General features: G+C 42.1%; 1 protein-coding gene and 1 long non-coding RNA gene across 2 annotated transcripts in view; both read left to right on the forward strand.

The window, feature by feature from the left end:
* The window catches only part of LOC140713580 (dnaJ homolog subfamily C member 13-like), a 180,889-nt gene extending 173,428 nt beyond the window's left edge, over positions 1–7,461 (forward strand). Inside the window, 2 exon segments of the mRNA XM_073023857.1 lie at positions 4,321–4,420; positions 6,669–7,461. Coding sequence (XP_072879958.1) covers positions 4,321–4,420; positions 6,669–6,769 — 201 coding nt within the window. The 3' untranslated portion in view covers positions 6,770–7,461.
* Positions 7,462–12,591: 5,130 nt separating this feature from the next.
* Positions 12,592–14,737, forward strand: LOC140713581 (uncharacterized). The gene is made up of 2 exons (XR_012095674.1): positions 12,592–12,634; positions 12,684–14,737. It is a non-coding gene; the product is annotated as an uncharacterized lncRNA (long non-coding RNA).
* Positions 14,738–16,986: the final 2,249 nt, after the last annotated feature.

The following is a 16,986-nucleotide window of genomic DNA, read 5'->3' on the forward strand; positions in this document are numbered from 1 at the left end:
TTGCACCAGTCTCTTCCATCTGTCGCGGTTGTGTGCCAGAATCACCGCAGATGTTTTCCCTGTCCATTCTTTAATGTTGTCCGTCCATCTTTTCCTTTGTCTGCCTCTCCTTCTTTTCCACTCCACAGTTCCTTGTAGAACGGTCTTTGCAAGGCCACTGGATCTTGTTACGTGGCCGTACCATCTTAGCTTTCTTTTCTTCACTGTTGTGAGAAGGTCTTCATGTGGTGCTGGATGGTCTTGCGGACCTGCTCGTTTGTGATATGGTCCAAGTATGAGATGCCCAAGATGTTGCAATAGCATCTCATTTCCAATGTCAGTATCTTCCTCTGTAGCTCTGCTGTGATGGTCCATGTCTTGCTTGCGTACAGGAAGATGGAGAACACCAATGTATGCAGGAGTTTGACCTTGTACTTCATGGTGATGTTGCTGTCCCTCCGTATTGTCTTGAGTTTGGATAATGCAGTCATTGTCTGTGCGGTTCTTGCCAGGACTTCTGGTCTTGTTCCTTCATCACTGATGATTGCCCCCGGGTATTTGAACTGCTGCACTGTCTGAAGTTTCTGACCATGGACTGAAATGTCTTTTATGATGGCATTTGCCATGAACTTGGTTTTCTTGGCACTCATTTCCACTCCAAACTTTGTGGAGGCTCTGTCAAGATGGCTGACCAGGTTGGCCAGTTCGTCCTCTTTTCCTGCAAGTCCATCAATGTCATCAGCAAATCTTAGGTTTATGATGTTCCTCCCTCCGATGCTGACTGTGCCCACATGATCTTCAAGGGCATCACTCATAATCCGTTCCAGGAAGACATTGAAGAGAGTGGGGAGAGGAGGCAGCCTTGACGGACTCCTACAGAGGTACGGAACCACTCCCTGATGGTGCCCTGAGCGAGTACTGCACTGGTTGCCTTGGCATAAAGCTGATGGATTGTATGAATCAGCTTCTGCCCCATGTTGAATTTCTTCATGGTGGCCTATAGGGCATCATGCCAGACTCTGTCAAACGCGTTCTTGAAGTCTATGAAGACATGGTAGAACTCTCTCTGGTGCTGAAGGTGTTTCTCACAGAGGGTGCAGAGGTTGAAAATCTGCTTAGAGGTGCTTCTGCCTTACAGAAGCCAGCTTGTTCCTCGGCAATGATGTCTTCTGCCTGAGGTCTCAGTCTGTTCAGGATGATTCTGAGCATTACCTTGCTCACATGGCTGATCAAAAGATGGTATGGTAATTCTGGCAAAGTTGGAGATTGCCTTTCTTGGGAAGCATAGTCAGCGACTGAGTCCAAGGTGTCAGCCATTCACCTGTCTGCCAGATCTTATTGCAAATGGTGGTAAGCGTGTCTATCGTGGCCTCTTCTCCATGCTTCAGCAGTTCAGCAGGAATTTTGTCAACTCCTGCTGACTTCCCACACTTCAGCGATCGTATTGCGGCTTCAGCTTCTTCACGCATGATTGGATAGTCATCCTCATTGGAAGATGACTTTCTTTTTAAGAAAGGAGGGAGGGAGAAAACAGAGAACTATCGTCCTGTCAGCCTAACATCAGTAGTGGGGAAGATGCTAGAGTCCATTATTAAGGATGAAATAGTGGCATATCTAGATAGCAGTGATAGGATTGGGCCGAGCCAGCATGGATTTACCAAGGGTAAATCATGCTTGACTAATCTGTTGGAGTTTTTTGAGGATGTAACCAGGAAGTTACACAAGGGAGATCCAGTGGATGTAGTGTACCTCGATTTTCAGAAGGCATTTGATAAGGTCCCACATAGGAGATTGATGGGTAAAATCAGAGCTCATGACATTGGGGGTAAGATATTGACATGGATAGAAAACTGGTTGGCAGATAGAAAGCAAAGGGTAACGGTGAATGGGTGTTTCTCGGAATGGCAGGTGGTGACTAGTGAAGTGCCACAGGGCTTGGTATTGGGACCACAGCTGTTTACGATTTACATCAATGATTTAGATGAAAGCATTGAGAATAACATCAGAAAGTTTGCTTATGATACTAAGCTGGGTGGCAGTGTGACATGTGATGAGGATGTTAGGAGAATTCAGGGTGACTTCGATAGGCTGAGTGAGTGGGCAGATACTTGACAGATGACGTTTAATGTGAATAAGTGTGAGGTTATCCACTTTGGGAGTAAGAACAGAAAGGCAGATTATTATCTGAATGGTGTAGAGTTAGGTAAGGGAGAAATACAAAGAGATCTTGGTGTCCTTGTTCATCCGTCACTGAAGGTGAATGAGCAAGTGCAACAGGCAGTGAAGAAGGCTAATGGAATGTTGGCATTTATTACAAAGGGAATTGAGTACCAGAGCAAGGAAATCCTTTTGCATTTGTACAGGGCCCTGGTGAGACCACACCTGGAGTATTGTGTACAGTTTTGGTCTCCAGGGTTAAGGAAGGACATCCTGGCTGTAGAGGAAGTGCAGCGTAGATTCACAAGGTTAATTCCTGGGATGTCCGGACTGCCTTACGCAAAGAGGTTAGAGAGACTGGGCTTGTACACGCTGGAATTAAGGATATTGAGAGGGGATCTGATTGCAACATATAAGATTATTAAGGGATTGGACAAGATAGAGGCAGGAAATATGTTCCAGATGCTGGGAGAGTCCAGTACCAGAGGGCATGGTTTGAGAATAAGCGGTAGGTCATTTAGGACAGAGTTAAGGAAAAACTTCTTCTCCCAGAGAGTTGTGGGGGTCTGGAATGCACTGCCTCAGAAGGCAGTGGAGGCCAATTCTCTGGATGCTTTCAAGGAGGAGCTAGATAGGTATCTTATGGATAGGGGAATCAAGGGATATGGGGACAAGGCAGGAACCGGGTATTGATAGTAATTGATCAGCCATGATCTCAGCAGGCTCGAAGGGCCGAATGGTCTACTTCTGCACCTATTGTCTATTCCTATTCAGCACACTTGGATCCCCTTTGCTCTGGTAGTAGTACAGTTCTGAACAGTACTCTGTCCGCCTTTCCATTATTTCCTTTTCTTCTGTGAGACTTTTGCCATTTTTGTCTTGGATGATGTTCACTTTGGCTTGTTTTTCTTTGGTAAGATCTTTCACCAGTTGGAATGCCTTCTTTGTGTCGTTGGAGAGGCTGTCTTCAATGTCCGCACATTGTTCGGCTATCCATCTTTGCTTTGCTTTGTTTGTTTCCCTCATGATTTCCTTATTGATTTTCCTGTATTCTGTTCTTCCCTCTGCTGTGTTTTTATCTTTAATTTCCTTTTTGTGTCACACATATCCAGAATCCTGTTAGTGAGCCATGGTTTAGACTTAAGGCAGCTAATTACAGTATACATATATAGAATAGATTTAAAAATGTGCAAAAAAAAATGTACTTTATATTTTTTTTAAAAAGTGAGGTAGTGTCCAAGGGTTGAATGTCCATTTAGGAATCGGGTGGCAGAGGGGAAGAAGCTATTCCTTAATCGCTGAGTGTGTGCCTTCAGGCTTCTGTACCTCATAACCTAATGGTAACAGTGAGAAAAGGGCATGCCCTGGGTGCTGGAAGTCATTAATAATGGACGCAGCCTTTCTGAGACACTGCTGTCTGAAGATGTCCTGGGTACTTTGTAGGCTAGCTAGTACCCAAAATGGAGCTGACTAGATTTACAATCTTCTGCAGCATCTTTTAGATAGATAGATAGATACTTTATTCATCCCCATGGGGAAATTCAACATTTTTTCCAATGTCCCATACAATACAATACATACAATATCTAGATATTGTACATACAATAGTCCTGCGCAGTAGCCCCACCCAATACCAGACAGTGATGCAGCCTGTCAGAATGCTCTCCATGGTTTTGTGTTTGTATGTGTTGACTGTGGTAATAAAACCTTGAGCTTCGGACCATCGTGGACTGATTGCTTTGACTTCATTTGCATGTGACACTTTGTAAAGCAGAGTTTGGGCCTTGATTGCAGTAGGTGAACTACTTGTGTGATGGTGATTCTCGTGCTTAAAGATTAAGGAAAACTTTTTCCATATCTACTGTAAAAGCACAGTATATTTGAAATTTTTTAAAAACCATATAGCTGCAAGAATGCAGGTCAGATCAGATGAAATTCTTAGTCAAAGCCACAACAATCAAATGGACTTGATCATTAACCAGGAGTGGTTAAAAAGACAATTTTCAGGAATTGAAGATCAAATAGGAAAACTTTAATCATCTTGTTATTCTATACTTTATGAAAAATGTTTTTGATTCTATCATTGTCTGATCAGGTTTTTGCTACTCTGTTTAGTTTGGAAAGGTAACATTGTTTTTGTGTATAGTCACTGGAGCAATGTGCTAAAACAATACTTTTATTTAGGTGAATGAAATCCTGTGTCGTTCTTCTGTGTGGAGTGCCTTTAAAGACCAGAAGCATGATTTATTCATTTCTGAGTCTCAAGCAGCAGGATATCTTACAGGTCAGTAACATTTTCACTAGTGCCTAATACAATGATTTAAATGATAGCTTGTACTTCAAAGCTGACTCTTGTTCATCCCAAGTAAACAATATTACTAGTAATATTCAAAGAAGTGCCGGCTGTTTATTGTTTCTAACATTCAAAGGATTATTGGGAATTAATTCCATTTGGAACATTCGGAAGATGGTTTAGAACAGCACTCTTTTCCTTTCTAAATGTTTAATCATATGAGAACCAGTCACTCTGGTTTGATATTTTTTCAATTTGCTCATGAGTAATCTTTTCTGGGTGAACTATCTGTAATAATTGGCTTCTGAATTGACATTGTGAGAAAACCAGAAATGGGAAAATTCACTCGTCAACAGTGCCACAATTAACGGTTCCAACTGTCATGTCAGAGCAACAGGAACATCAGCATGCAAGTACTGTCCTTTCCTCTCTTTAAATGTGCTTCAGAGGCTGTGGGGGAGAGAGTACAAACCAGAGGCTCTGGTTGTCACCATCGCTATCTATCAACTATGAATCAAACATGTAAAGGAGAAAAAATGCTCAAAATTGAATTTTCAAAACTGCAAATTCTGGAAACAGTAAATTTGACACTTTTTACATGTATTCACAGAAGAGATTTAGAAGAAGTAATAATAGTTGGGACATCAATTTTCAAGATGAGAGATTGTGTGTTAGTCTGCATTGCCAGAATCTGCAGAAAATCTTGAGTTTAACATTAGCCCCAAATGAAATTGTCATATTCATTGGAATACACTTGGCACCTCTTTTCTCTCCCCTTTAATAGTTTAACTCCACTTAAAGATGTGATTGGAACAGGCTTCAATAATAGTTTTAGGTAACCGTCTGCATGAGAACTAACGCAACACTTACATTACATTCCTCCTCGGAAGTATTTGGTTGCTGCTACACTCAGGAATATCTAGTACTCTTGATCTAATTGTAGGTGCCATAGTGTCACCAAGATGCAGACAGTTGGTTCCTTATTCATACCTGTAAATCACACCTGGAGCACTCTGGCGGAACAGAACTTTTGTTGGGTACTTTGTGAAGTGACTATGAAACTTAAGTGCTGGGATTAGTTTTTTCTATTGAGGGCTAAGTCACTTATTTTTATGGTATTTGCAGAGTTCTATAATAGAACGCCATCAGTAGAATTCACTTATTATAAAGCTTATTCATTTGTTACACTCTCACATGAGTCACACTAATAATGAATATTCAGTACTAATTCTATTGCTCAAATTCTGTAAAAGATGAACAGCTACCCAAGATATTCTCTGCTTTCCTGCTTAATTTACGTACCTAATCGCATTATGCTTTTCTCTCTTCTATCACTTTCTGTGTATCTTTTCTCTTCTCTAGGTGCCTCACCTTCCCTCCTTACTGGTACTAGTCCCCTTCACCTGAGAAGTGGGCTTTAGGGCTTCTCTGGCAGGCAATGTTCAATTCTTAACTGTGCAGCAGGTAGATAAAATCTTCCTCATTGTTTTGAGGTGTCATTTTTTTAATTACTTGGACATCCAGACTTTTATATGTGAATTCACTGCATCACTGTTTTGTGTTTTTTTTTCCCAAACAAAACATTCTAGAAATCAAAAAATCAAAAAAAAAGTCAATCAGATGTACTCAAGTGAGACCTCTCAATTGTTCAGGGACTTTGTTTACACATGTGATAATACCTAGACTGCCCTTCCCTGTACCAAGTGAGATTAAAGTTTTTATTTCAATAATTTGCTGGATGTGAACAGTGGCAAATCCATTAGTTGCTCCTGAAAAGGTGCTGAAATGCCACCATCTAGAGATTGCTGCATTCCATGTTTTAAAGGTTCTCCCACAGGCTAAGTAATAAGTTTCATGATTTGGATGCAGTAATGAAGGGACAACAGTGTGTTTTTGAAAGTCATGGTAGTCTGTGACCCGGAGAACTTGGGGCTGGAGTTCCATGTGCCGGCTGACTTGTTCTAACTGGCAGAGTATGGGATTTGGAAGATGTAGCTGAAGAAATTTTGGTGAGTGGCAAATCTTGGGATTGATATTTTGGATATAAATGAAGAAATTAGGATCTTGTAATAATGAGTTGAAATGAAAAAGCAGAAGTGAATCAAATTAAGATTTTGAGATGCTCTTTGAGTTGTAAATTTGATTAAACTATTGTGTGTTTAACAGCAATAGTAATTTTCAGTGTGTGTTTTGTAAATAGATCCAAATATACTGTACAACTTGTATTTTTTTTATCCAGGTCCTGGAATTGCTGGCTATCTTACTTCAGGAACAATATCAGCAGTAATCCCAAGTGGACCACCCCCTGTGGACAGTGAAGTGTATGATGTAGCCAGATGAAAGGTTGACACTCCTTGCCTTGAAGATGAAGTACATCGTAGTTGTGAACCATCCTTATTACAGCCTGAATAAAGTGTTGTATACAATTACAAAGAATTTAATTCTTCCCACTTGTTACATTCAGAATGTAATGCTTTCATTTTATTTGTAAAATGGTAATTTTATACAAGTGATCAACATGTTCTATTGAAAATGGTATTGTTCACAAAATGGAAAGCTCAACATTTTCCAAATGCCCAAATATTTACTTTCTTTGCACTTGATATATCTGACTGTGAATCAAAATACTGGATTTTTCCCCTAATTTTACAGTTTCATTTTTCCGTCTGTAAAATAGCAGAAGTTGGAATCTCTCCAACTGGCCAACTTTCTGCCTGAAATCTTAAAAGCATGACTGTAAGGCAAGTTTTTGAGAAGTAACAAATATTAACTAAACAGTTTCTGATCAGGCCATGGACCACTGATTCTGCTACCGGCTAATCTTTAATGAGCCTGCTTTAAAAAAAATTGTATAACTGCTTTCTATGTCTGATGAAAAATGCCTCAGAAAAGTGCTAACCTGGACACATTATAAATACTTACTGTAATTGTGACCTGTGCTATACAATACCAATATGTAAACTTTCTATTTGAATGTACATTAGTAAATCAGTCTTGTACATAAAATTTTAAGAATAAAGTGCAAAAGGGAATTGGCTTCCTTGTATAATATTCCAGCATCAATGCAGTAATCTACTTGTGCTACTTCAGTAAATTGAAGTTATTCTCCAACAGAACATTTTGTATTAAGATATGTTTTAGCTCCTTTTGTTAAGAAACCAACCCTCAAGTTCTACATCAGTGACAATTTGACGAAGGAACAGATCATTTGAACCTGGATTTGCATCTGAAAGGAACAGTGAGATGAATGTTGGAACGATTCTATGTAATGTACTGTTTGTTAAAATGCCACAATATATAATATCAGATTTGATATCAAATCACAGCAGATGTGAACCAGTGACCAAATGTTTGGCCATGAAGTCCTTGGACTCAGTCAAGGACTAAAGCCAGAAGTAGGATTAATCAAAATACTTTTATCTGGTATAAGTACAAACCCCATTTCCAGAACAGTTGGGATATTTTCCAAAATGCAATAAAATCAAAAATCTGTGATATGTTAATTCATGTGAACATTTATTTAACTGACAAAAGTACAAAGAAAAGATTTTCAGTAGTTTTACTGACCAACTTAATTGTATTTTGTAAATATACACAAATTTAGAATTTGATGGCTGCAACACACTCAACAAAAGTTGGGACAGAGGCATGTTTACCATTGTGTTGCATCACTTTCCTTTTGATAACACTTTTTAATCATTTTGGAACTGAGGATACTAATTGTTGTAGATTTGCAATTGGAAATTTTGTCCATTCTTGCTTGATACAAGACTTCAGCTGCTCAACAGTCCGTGGTCTTTGTCTGATTCTCCTCTTCATGATGCGCCATACATTTTCAATAGGAGATAGATCTGGACAGGCAGCAGGCCAGTCAAGCACACGCACTCTGTGTCTACAAAGCCATGCTGTTGTAGCCCATGCAGAATGTGGTCTGGCATTGTCCTGCTGAAATAAGCATGGACGTCCCAGGAAGAGACGTTGCCTTGATGGCAACGTATGTCTCTCTAAAATCCTAATATACGCCTCAGAGTCAATGGTACCTCTACATACATGCAACTCACCCATGCCTTGGGCACTGATGCATCCCCATACCATCACAGATGCTGGCTTTTGCATCTTTCGCTGATAACAATCAGGATGGTCATTTTCATCTTTGGCATGGAGAACTCGACGCCTGTTTTTCCCAAAAACTAGCTGAAATGTGGACTCATCTGACCACAGCGCACAGTTCCACAGTCTTTCGGTCCATCTGAGATGAGCTTGGGCCCAAAGAACTCGCCGGCGTTTCTGCATAGAGTTGATGTATGGCTTCCTCCTTGTGTAATACAGTTTCAAGTTGCATTTCTGGATGCAGCGACGGACTGTGTTAAGTGACAATGGTTTTCCGAAGTACTCCCGAGCCCAGGTGGCTATAGTTGTCACAGTAGCATGACCGTTTCTTAGGCAGTGCTGCCTGAGGGCTCGAAGATCACACGCATTCAACAGTGGTTTCCGACCTTGCCCTTTACGCACTGAGATGTCTCTGAATTCTGTGAATCTTTTCACAATATTATGTACTGTAGATGTTGAAAGACCTAAATTCTCTGCAATCTTGTGTTGGGAAATGTTCCTTTTGAACTGACTAACAACTCTCTCACAAATTTTGGCACGAAGGGGTGAGCCACGACCCATCCTTGCTTGCAAAGACTGAGCCTTTGATGGACGCTACTTTTATACCCAGTCATGATACCTCACCTGCTACCAATTAGCCTGCTTAATGTAGTCTTCCAAACCAGTGTTACTTGAATATTCTGTGCACTTTTCAATCTTATTTCAACTCTGTCCCAACTTTTGTTGAGTGTGTTGCAGCCATCAAATTCTAAATTTGTGTATATTTACAAAATACAATTAAGTTGGTCATTAAAACTATTGAAAATCTTTTCTTTGTACTTTTGTCAGTTAAATAAGGGTTCACGTGAATTAACATATCACAGATTTTTGTTTTTATTGCATTTTGGAAAATATCCCAACTTTTCCGGAAATGGGGCTTGTACATGAGTATGGTCTCATTTTGATGCCGTAAAGCTCAGTGTCTCCTAAAATAGATGCAGGAGTAGTTTAGGAAAGAAATTGTGACATTGGCTGTTGAACCTGCAGCAGTCTGGACCGGAGCAGTTAAAATTGATAGTGACTAAGGCAAAGGAAGAGGATCAATATCTTGGAAGGATGTAGGGATTGAAGGAGTTTAGAAAAGAAAGGTTAAGACAATGAAGGATCTTATAAACAAAAATTAGAAATCTAAAACCTGACTGGACCAGGTACCAGTGAAGATAGGAAGGCCCTATGGTGAATGATGTGAAAGTTGAAGAATTTTTGATGCGTTCCACTTCCTGATGTTGGGACAAAGACGGGTGGTGAGCAGACTTTGCTGTCACTGACTAACACAATTACAGCTGAGCTAAAGTCAAGTACATGTGTACACAGATGCAATCAAAATCAGCAGCATAGCAGGCACAGAAGAGTTTAAGAATTATACGGAAGTGGAAGTATGTGACAGTGTTCCATTTTATAAGTGCTTTCGTATTGAAATCATCTCAATGCACTTCAGGATTGTACTTGAACCAAATATGATGTTGAGCCATGAGATAATAGGGCAGATAAGTGGCAAGTTGAGGATTGTTTTTGAGAGATTTATTTGGGTTGCAAAATTCCAGAGCTGCCTTTGAAGGGAAAGATGAAAGAGAGAGTACTGGATTTGAGATTGAACTGTGGTAAGACAACGGAGGAATTAGAAAAGCCAAAAAGAGCTTTTATGTAATGGGAATCAATGCAAAGCTGGGTAATGATTGAACATGGCTTTGAGACTTTTGAATAACTTAAGGTTTGCAAATTGAATGGAGGAGGCCAGGAATATATTGAAATAATGGCGGCAGCAACTAAGCAGAGGAACGCTTGAGCTATTGGGTGGGAATTAGTTGTCCTACTGACATGACAGTTGTAGCCTTGGGGTCAAATAGAACACTAAAACTAAGTCTTTCAGATACATGAGATTCTGCAGATGCTGGAAATCTTGAAGACAAAGTACTGGAGGAACTCAGCAGATCAGGCAGCATTTATGGAGAGATTATTGTAGGGACAGCTAGTGCTTAGGAATAAAGTTCGAGTTGGGCTAAAGGCATTGGATTCTGGCTTTATGTAAGGTACGTCGGCTTGCAAGCTGAGCTAACATTTAATTCCCATTTTTAAATCCCCTTGAAGATGGTGGTGAGCTGCTGCAGTCCTCCAGGTGTGGCTGTACCCACAGGGAATTCCAGGATTCTGACCTAGCGATGATGAAGGGACAGTGATATCAGGAGCATCAGGATGGTAAACCCAGGTGCTGCTGCTGCCCTTCTAGCTGATAGCAATGCTGGATTTCAAAGGTGCTGTCTAAGGAGTCTTGGTAACAAAGGTGCTGCAGTGCATCCTATAGGTGGTACATGTCTTGTTAGTGGAGTGAATGAACACTTGAGTGGGATACATACAAATGGGCTGCTGTGACCTGCATTGTAGAGCTTCCAGATTCTTGTCATTCTGCATGTCTGCGCAGAATTTCAGAGGTGGTGAGATTGGCCCCCTCCTTTGTGAAAATCGCAAGAACTCTAGTTAAGGGGGGTCAACTGACCCGAGAGAGAGACGTGCGAAAGACCACGTTCTTCCAAGAAGCAGAATAAAAAGTGACTTTGACTATTGTCTCATGGAGACCACCTGAAAAGCCCTCGGGCAAAGTGGGCTGGTTGAGAGAGAGATCGCATTACCTGCAACTTGATTGACACCTGCGATCCCGTGAAGAAGTATAAAGGAGGGTCTGGGGGGGGGGGGGGGGGGGAACCCTCAGACGCACCAAGGAGACACCAAGGAAGCATGATACCGATTCCCGTGGGAGCGGGAAGCCATTTTTTTTAGGAGGCCACGTGCGTCAGATTCCGGATCGGGAATCTGTGGCTGAAGCCAAAGGAAAATCGCTTTTAGCTAACAACTGATTCCAGGGAATTGTTTCGCAAAGACAACGGGCAAGTGTTCTTTCTTTCACCAGTCCTCTCTCTCTCTCCAACACGTGAAATGCCAGCAGTTCCCAAACGGAAAAGACTGCAGATTTCTAAGTGACTTTAATATTCAATTGGACTCAGTATTACCCCTAGACAACTATAGAGCTTATTTCTGATTAATTATTATTACACCGGTGTTTTAGATTGAGTATTGACGACGTATATGATCTGAATGTTTGTATTAACCTTACGTTTGTGCCCCTTTTTGAATAAAACGTTTGAAAATAGTAGCATCAGACTCAGCTGATCCATCTATCTTTGCTGGTAAGTTACCTGGTTACGGGGTTTTCGTAACAAGTGGGGTTCTCGTCCCGGATTTGAAACCAAACGGGAGGGTCAGTGAATCGGGCTGTAAGTCCAAACGTAAATCTGGTTACGCAGGTAGCCAGACAGGAAACCAGCAAAGATGGACGTGGGTGAATTTATGAAAAACCGGGAGGTGCAAAGGGCCATAACTCAGTATTACATTGGGGAGAATGTGTTTGAAGCAGAGGAGTTGGAAAATATCCCTGAAAAAGTACCCGCTGGTACGACGGATCAGTTAGAGATAGAGAGATTACGGTGGGAACATGAAATTAAGTCAAAAGAGCTAGAAGTGGTCGGGAGAGAGAAGGAACGAGCAGAGACAGAGAAACAAAGGATCCATGAATTGGAGCTGGACAGGCGAAGGCAAGAGCGAAGAGCTCAAGGGATAGAGAGAGAGGAGGGGTTTGATGTTAGTCGGGAGCTGAGATTAGTACCTCCGTTCGAGGAGACGGATGTTGATAGTTATTTCTTGCTTTTTGAAAAGGTGGCAGTGAACCAGAAGTGGCCACAAGAGCAGTGGGTCGCGTTGTTACAAAGTGTGTTAGCAGGAGGGAGGATTTGGGCAGCCATGATGCCGACCCGCCGACCGGCGAGTACGGTGGCCCCGCCCCTGGAGTCCCAAAGCTGTCGCGCATGCGCGGTCACTCGCAGCCTGTCGAGAAAAGCAGCTGAGAACCAGAGCAGTTTAAATCGGGCCGGTAGTGATTTGGCCAAGACGTTTTTACCGACCCTATACCACGAGGGTTCCGAGGGTGGTAAAACAGAAAGTAGTAAAGTGAAATGGGGTAAGGGTAAGGGTAAGGAGATAGCCCTCCCCTTAGTGAAGAGAAAGGTCCTAGAGGTAGGAAATAAAGATGAGAAACAGATAAAGCTGTTAAAAGGTCCAGAGGTGGACCTGGATGATCTGTCTGGTTTGGCAGAATTGTTTGGAGAAGTTGAGAGTTCTAAAGGTGGTCTCGATGGTCCCGAGAGTGAAGTGAGGGCAGTCTTAGAGAGGAAGGGTATCCTTGCTGTGGAGAAGTCAGCTGAAATGGCCGAGGAGGTTGTTTCAGCTCGCAGGGTTGCGCCTTCCCCAACGGGGGGCTGCCTAGAGAGTAACTGGAAGGATCGGGGGACGTTAGAATTTGAAAAGGGTACGGGTTGAAAGCCTGGAAGAGGCCAATGTCCCGTTTGAGTGTGTCCAAGATGGGGATGCACGTGGTGCTGACCCTGGTAACGGAGCTCAGGGGAAGTCTTCGTGAGTCAGATAGACCTGGTTCGGGGAAAAAAGGGGTTAACCTTGGGAAGTGTGAGTTCCCAGAGGGTTGTACAGAAGGGGGTCTTCAGAGTTAATGTGGAGTTTACGAATGGGGAGATAACTGTTGTTGTGGAGGGAGACGGGAAATCTGTAATTCCCAAATCGAAGGAAGAAAATTTAATGTCTGGATTGATGTCAAAAGCAGCAACCAGGCTGCAGAGACAATGGCTTGGTAACACGGTGCCTGCGAATCAATTACAGGTTGATTTGGAATGTAAAGGTGCCCCACACGCTATTGTTATTCAAGAGGGTGCTGTGAAAAGGCAGAATTTGAAATGCTGTTTGGACCAAGAGTTTAAACTGAAAGCTAATAACATGAAGGGTCCTGAAGATAAAACCATCAACTTGCTTAAAATTAAAGAATTGTGTGGAAATTCGGAAAATGGTCTAAGTTTGGAACACATTGTTGATAAAATAACTCATATGAAAGGAGCAGGCGAAAGCCTATTCCACACTGGTGCACAAGCTTAACTGGAAACGGGGCGAGGGTTGACGGGATGCCATTTTAAATAACAGGATCTGGTTTTAAGGGATTTCGAAAAAGTATGTGAATAATAGACAACCCCATGGAAGATTGACTGTTAAGTTTGAAAGTAACATAAAAATTTGTCTTTTGCATGAACCTTTGTAGATGTATGTAAGCTAAGATCACACCTCCTTAGTTATGTTGCTGAAGAAAGCAAATAAATAAGGTGGTTATTGAGCTGAAGTTTGATGCTACCAGGCGTTAGTATGGCACATGAGGTTAAGGTATTAAAGAAAAGGGGCACTGTACTTGTTACCTGTTTAGATACTGACTTGAATGTATAACAGTAGTACTCTGTGAAGAGAAAAGCTTGTGTAGTATGTAGATTCAAAAAAAGAAATTCCTGTGTCAACCTGGTTTTAACCGCTGGTTAAAAACCCATTATGGGGGGAGGTGTTATGCCGTTGGCCCCCTCCTTTGTGAAAATCCCAAGAACTCTAGTTAAGGGGGGTCAACTGACCCGAGAGAGAGACGTGCGAAAGACCACGTTCTTCCAAGAAGCAGAATAAAAAGTGACTTTGACTATTGTCTCATGGAGACCACCTGAAAAGCCCTCGGGCAAAGTGGGCTGGTTGAGAGAGAGATCGCATTACCTGCAACTTGATTGACACCTGCGATCCCGTGAAGAAGTATAAAGGAGGGTCTGGGGGGGGGGGGGGGGGAACCCTCAGACGCACCAAGGAGACACCAAGGAAGCATGATACCGATTCCCGTGGGAGCGGGAAGCCATTTTTTTTAGGAGGCCACGTGCGTCAGATTCCGGATCGGGAATCTGTGGCTGAAGCCAAAGGAAAATCGCTTTTAGCTAACAACTGATTCCAGGGAATTGTTTCGCAAAGACAACGGGCAAGTGTTCTTTCTTTCACCAGTCCTCTCTCTCTCTCCAACACGTGAAATGCCAGCAGTTCCCAAACGGAAAAGACTGCAGATTTCTAAGTGACTTTAATATTCAATTGGACTCAGTATTACCCCTAGACAACTATAGAGCTTATTTCTGATTAATTATTATTACACCGGTGTTTTAGATTGAGTATTGACGACGTATATGATCTGAATGTTTGTATTAACCTTACGTTTGTGCCCCTTTTTGAATAAAACGTTTGAAAATAGTAGCATCAGACTCAGCTGATCCATCTATCTTTGCTGGTAAGTTACCTGGTTACGGGGTTTTCGTAACAATGGAAATCAAAATGTTGGAGCCCCAAAAGAAAAACTTAAGCCTGGGCAGCATTTGTGGAAAGAAACATTGTGTTGAAGACCCTTCATCTTAATTTCTCTCATGTTCTCACTGATTTTACCTAATGTACTGAGTGCTTCCAGCATTTGGTGTTTATCCTCTTACCACAGGCCACTGGATGAAAATCGATGGGTTGGTTAGATTCTTGGTCTCCAGTGCTAATAATGTACAATTAACTACACAAGCACTTTCAGGTAATGATGGGCAGAACACAACAGCTATGTTCATTTACACTTACATCTCGAAGGAAATTACAGTTTTACGGCCAGCTCAAATCTAGAACGTAAAAGCAATGATGTACGCTGAGGCTTTATTATGCAATGGTCAGACTACATTTGGAACACTTCAAGTGATTCTGGGCCCTGTAACTAAGAAAGGATGTGCTGGCAAAACAAAATGTTGGAGGAACTCAGCAGGCCAGGCAGCATCTATGGGAAAAAGGTACACTCAATGTTTCAGGCTGAGACCCTTCAGCAGGACTGGAGGAAAAAAGATGAGTAGATTTAAAAGGTTGGGTGGGGGGAGGAAGGGAAGGGAGAAACACAAGGTGATAGGTGAAAGCAGGAGGGGGAGGGGTGAAGTGAAGAGCTGGGAAGTTGATTCTGGTGAAGGATACAGGGCTGGAGAAGGGGAAGTCTAATAGGAGTGGAAGAAGACCATGGAAGGTAAAAAAGGGAGGAGCTGCACCAGAGGGCTGTGATGCGCAGGCAAGGATATAAGGGGATGGGGAACAGTGAATGGGGTGGTGTCAGAAACGAGCCACGCTCCCGAATAATGGCTTCAAGACAAATTCAAGGAAACAAAGTTTATTAACAGTTCTGCAGAGCTGGGCCCCCTCAGAGAAGGGAACCCCGAACCTTACAGGGCAGCAGGTTTTATCCTTCTTCCTTACCACCCCTCCTCCCTGACTCGGGAGGTACACAGTGTTTTCCCATTCCATATTTGGAGTTGTTTTTTTACACGTTTCTGTAAAACAATAGTCCATATCTCAGGACTTCAATGATTCCACAAACAGTTAATCTTGTCAGGGCTTCTGCATTCATAATTAAATCACACTTGTTTACAGACTCCAACCCAGACATAATTAAATCACATTTGTCCCCGGACATAATTAAATCACATTTGTCCTTTGACTTTAACCCAGACCTCTTTCAGAAACGCACATCTTAATTTTGAATCTTACAGGTGGCATTAGCGGAAGTTCAATACTTTATTTTCCGTCTGGGTAGCCTCCAACCTGAAGGCAAGAACATTGATTTCTCAAACTTCCAGTAATGCCCCCCCCCCCCACTTTTGTCTTCTATTAGATTCCCCCTTCTGGAGCCTTGTGTCACTTGTCACTTTCACCAATCAACTTCCCAGCTATTCCATTCACCCCTTCCCCTCCCAGTTTCACCTATCACCTCGTGTTTCTCCCAAACTACCCACTCACCTTTTAAATCTACTCAGCTTCGTTGTCTCCAGTCCTGAAGGGTCTCAGCCCAAAACTTTGACTATACTCTCTTCCTAGATGCTGCCTTGGCAGGCTGAGTTCCTCCAGCATTTTGTGTGTGTTACTTGGATTAACAGCATCTGCAGGTTTTCTCTTGTTTATGGAAGTATGTGCTGGCCTTGGACAGCATCCAATGGCTTTCACAAGAATGAAAGGCTTAACATGAAGTCTTTGATCTCTCTGGGCTTGTACTTAAGAGTTCAAAAGAATGAGGGGGGGGGGGGTTCATAGACCTGATTAGTGAAATGTACAGAGAGGACATGAAGAGAATGTTTCCAGTAGTGGGGAGAGTCTAAGCTTCAGAATAAAAGTACATCCTTTTGAACAGAGATCAGGAATTTCTTTAGCCAGAGGTTGGTGAATCTGTGGAGGCCAAGTCACTGAGTGCATTTAAGGCCGAGATTAATATTTTCTTGAAAGGTAAATGGGTTATGAGGAGAATGGGACTGAGGAAAAATCAGCCATGATTGAATGGTGGCACATACTCTGGGCTGAATGGCCTAATTCTGATTCCAAAGCTTATGGCATTATAAAGTATAGAAATGGAGTTGCAGGAGAGATAGGCGAGGATTTGTGACACATCCGATCTCATCTCTTCCATGATCACCATCAGCACACAAGGCTGTGTGCTT

Source organism: Hemitrygon akajei, chromosome 20 (assembly GCF_048418815.1).
Source record: "Hemitrygon akajei chromosome 20, sHemAka1.3, whole genome shotgun sequence".
Taxonomy (NCBI): domain Eukaryota; kingdom Metazoa; phylum Chordata; class Chondrichthyes; order Myliobatiformes; family Dasyatidae; genus Hemitrygon; species Hemitrygon akajei.